Raw genomic sequence first — 3,031 nt, 5'->3', positions numbered from 1 at the left:
TCAGCCGCTTGTTTGTGCAGTTGTCGCGGGGCAGTACCGCAACAGGTCATCCATGGTCTTAATAGTGATGGCGGGGTTTCCTTCCTTTTTGCGGATGTAAACAGTTCCATTCTTAATCCAGCAGAACTTGTAATCACATTCTTTGGCGCGTAATCTGGCCGCGCGAAATAACTGTCTGTCCTCCTTAGTGAGACGCTCATTGATGTATATGGTTCTGGATGGACCTGGTACGTCAAGTTTTTCGCTAGAAATGTTGCGTCTCGTTTTCCCAGCACGTAGGAATTCATTACGTTTGTTGTGTCGTAAGAATTTAACAACCAGAGGGCGTGGCTGGTTTTCTTGACGTGGGCTAGAAGTTATCTCGGAGTTGTTGTTGAAGCGGGGGCCAGTTCTGGTTACGAAGTCGATGTCTGTGTCTTGAAGATCAACACCTAATTTCATAGCAACTGTGAGTATCGTATGTACGGGATTTTCGTTAGTAGTTTCGTTGATGCCCAATATCTCGACTTGGTTCTTCAGGTTGGATTTAGCTTGAGACTGTACTTGCTCGCTGAGTTGTTGTATTGTGGCCTTTAGCACCGGTATTTCGTTAACTTGTTTCTCCAAGCATTGGATTTTGGTTTCGGCCTCAGTTACTCTCTTCTCAGATAGTTCTAATCGCTGATTACATTGAATCAAGAGATCTGTTAGCATTTTAATATTGGTTTTAAGGTCACCGACATCGTCGCGCAAGAGCTTTATTTCTGACGTGAGTTGCGAGAGGCTGCCTGGGTCTGGTGAGTCGGAGGTACAGTTCGACAGAGGCTCATTTGTGCTGTTTGGTGCAGGCGATGACGTATTTGGTGTGTGCATGTCGGTGTTACTTGAGCTAAACTTTTTGTTGCGGCAGGTTGGACATGTCCAGTTAGCTTTGGTTTCTTCAGTCAGTTTGCGGTAGTCAGTTGTTTTTGTACAAGAAGGATGATAGCAATTGTTGCATTGTACGCATTTTAGAAATTGGTTGGTTCTTATTTGCTTCACACATATTACGCAATCGTTTACCATCTTCAAGTCGTGTCAATAATTCCAAAATATTAAAAATATTAAAAAATGAATAATAATGAGGGCAGGAGGCTCGCAGGTGGCCCGCACGTGCGCCCGGTGACAAGGACGAATTATTAACTTTTCGCGTCCCGTCTCTTTTACCCGAGGGGGTGAAGAGCTTTCCTCAGCGCACCTGTGTCCGAATATTTTTTTGCGCACTGATTATTTTATATTTTTATTTGTTTACACTTCACACAACAATGAGTTTAATCACAATAGTTTATGGGTCAAAGTTCCTTGAGGTTTGTACAGTTTTTTTTACGGAGAAATTTGGCACGTCCTCTCCTTACAAGTTCTAGATCGGCACTCCAAAATAATAAATCAATATTTTGTGACTATATCAATAGTTTTGTTCACATTACAATAATACTGTCTTGGCCATGAGCACAAGTTAAAAGTCGCTCCTTGTAAGAATGTGTAAATACCATTGAATTGATAAATTCTATATGGACATGATTTTACGATTGGACTGATTATGGACTTGTTGGAATTTGAGATCACCATGCACTAAACATGCGCCATAGTACATGTGCAGTTCATTGATGTTTTTTTTTTTTTTTTTTTTTTTTTTTTTTTTTTTATAAAGCCTTACCGCAGACTTGAGGGTCCGCGCTTTTATTTACATTTTTTTATTTTTTTATTTAATTATAATTTTTTGCCGTCTTGGCCTCACAACTTATGTCTAGTCTTAAGACTATGTGAGTCCACCGCGTATTTACGTTTTTATTTTAATATTTATATATATATATGTATACAGAAATTTTTTATTACTTACACAATACTTAACACTATATTCATGGACTTTGGCAACTTAGTTAAACACGATTTTGGGACAGGAACGGATTGGGGATTGGTCTCATTTCCCGCTAGCGACTAGGGACTTTGCGAGTGCTAGTAGGGCTAACATGACAGTGGAGTCTCGATGTTGCATGGCCGTCTTGAGGTTGTATTCGACGACCGTTTTTATTGGCGCGTCCATCGCTCGCTTTATGAAACGGCCAGTGGCATCGTCGGCGTCATCTGTGTAATAGACGCAGCTAGCCGTATGTCTCGACACTGCCACTACCGCGTGGGAGACGCTGTCATGAATTTGGAGCTTCCTGGACTTAGTGTTTATGATGACGACGCTGTCGTATGTCAGTCCCTGAGCCTCGTGAATGGTTAAGGTACGCGACCCTTCACCGGACCCGTATCCCTGGCTAATAAGAGAAGATTTCTCTTCTTGCGTATGAACCAAGAATAGGGTGTTCTGGGCGGTGGTCGGTATTTGCGCTCCCGTAAAACCCTTCAAGCTCAGGGAATGAACATGAGACAGCGACGTTTTAGAGGAGTATATACCTGAGTATATCTCGCTGAGTGCGAAGGCCACATCCATCGGGTTACGGTGGGTGCAGAGCAGCTCCTGTGTGATGCCAGCCACCAGATATGGACGGGTATACTTTAATGGAAAAAGGTTATCCCTGTCCAAATATGGTAGCTGATTCACGTCTCCGATGAGGACCACCTCGCTTGCACCAGACAACTTTGCTGCCATGACTATGGCCCCGAAGTGGTTCATGAGAGCTTCGTCTACCGTCAAGCGGTGACATTTCTCATTTGGCTTGAACCCGTTGGCTAAAATTGAGGCCATAGTGCGCACCTTTGTCTTCGCCCTATCGCCCAATTGGTGCGCAAGCTTTCCTCTTAGATCTTTGGCCGCTTCAGTTGTCGTGGTGGCTACGACGTCCCTCCTCTCGTCGAAGTGTTTCACCACCCAGGTAGTTTTGCCGCACCCCGGCACCCCATTTACCCATCTGATATTGGGTACCGCCCAAGGTTCCATCGATGCTGAGGTGTCTGAGGTCCCAGAAACGGTCTGTGCCATTTCAAGGATACTATCCTCCAGCATGATTTTGGTACATTTGGCGGTAACCACTATCGGGTCATCGTGTGGCGTCTGGAATTTTAT

The 3,031-nt window shown here is 44.0% G+C and overlaps 1 protein-coding gene across 1 annotated transcript; it reads right to left on the bottom strand.

Annotated features, from left to right (window-relative positions):
- LOC124634150 lies at positions 1-852 on the bottom strand. The gene has a single exon (XM_047169574.1). The coding sequence runs from the start codon at positions 850-852 to the stop codon at positions 1-3; it is 852 nt and encodes a 283-aa protein (XP_047025530.1).
- Positions 853-3,031: the final 2,179 nt, after the last annotated feature.

Source organism: Helicoverpa zea, chromosome 10 (genome assembly GCF_022581195.2).
Source record: "Helicoverpa zea isolate HzStark_Cry1AcR chromosome 10, ilHelZeax1.1, whole genome shotgun sequence".
NCBI lineage: Eukaryota > Metazoa > Arthropoda > Insecta > Lepidoptera > Noctuidae > Helicoverpa > Helicoverpa zea.
This window is presented reverse-complemented; position numbering and strand designations above follow the sequence as displayed.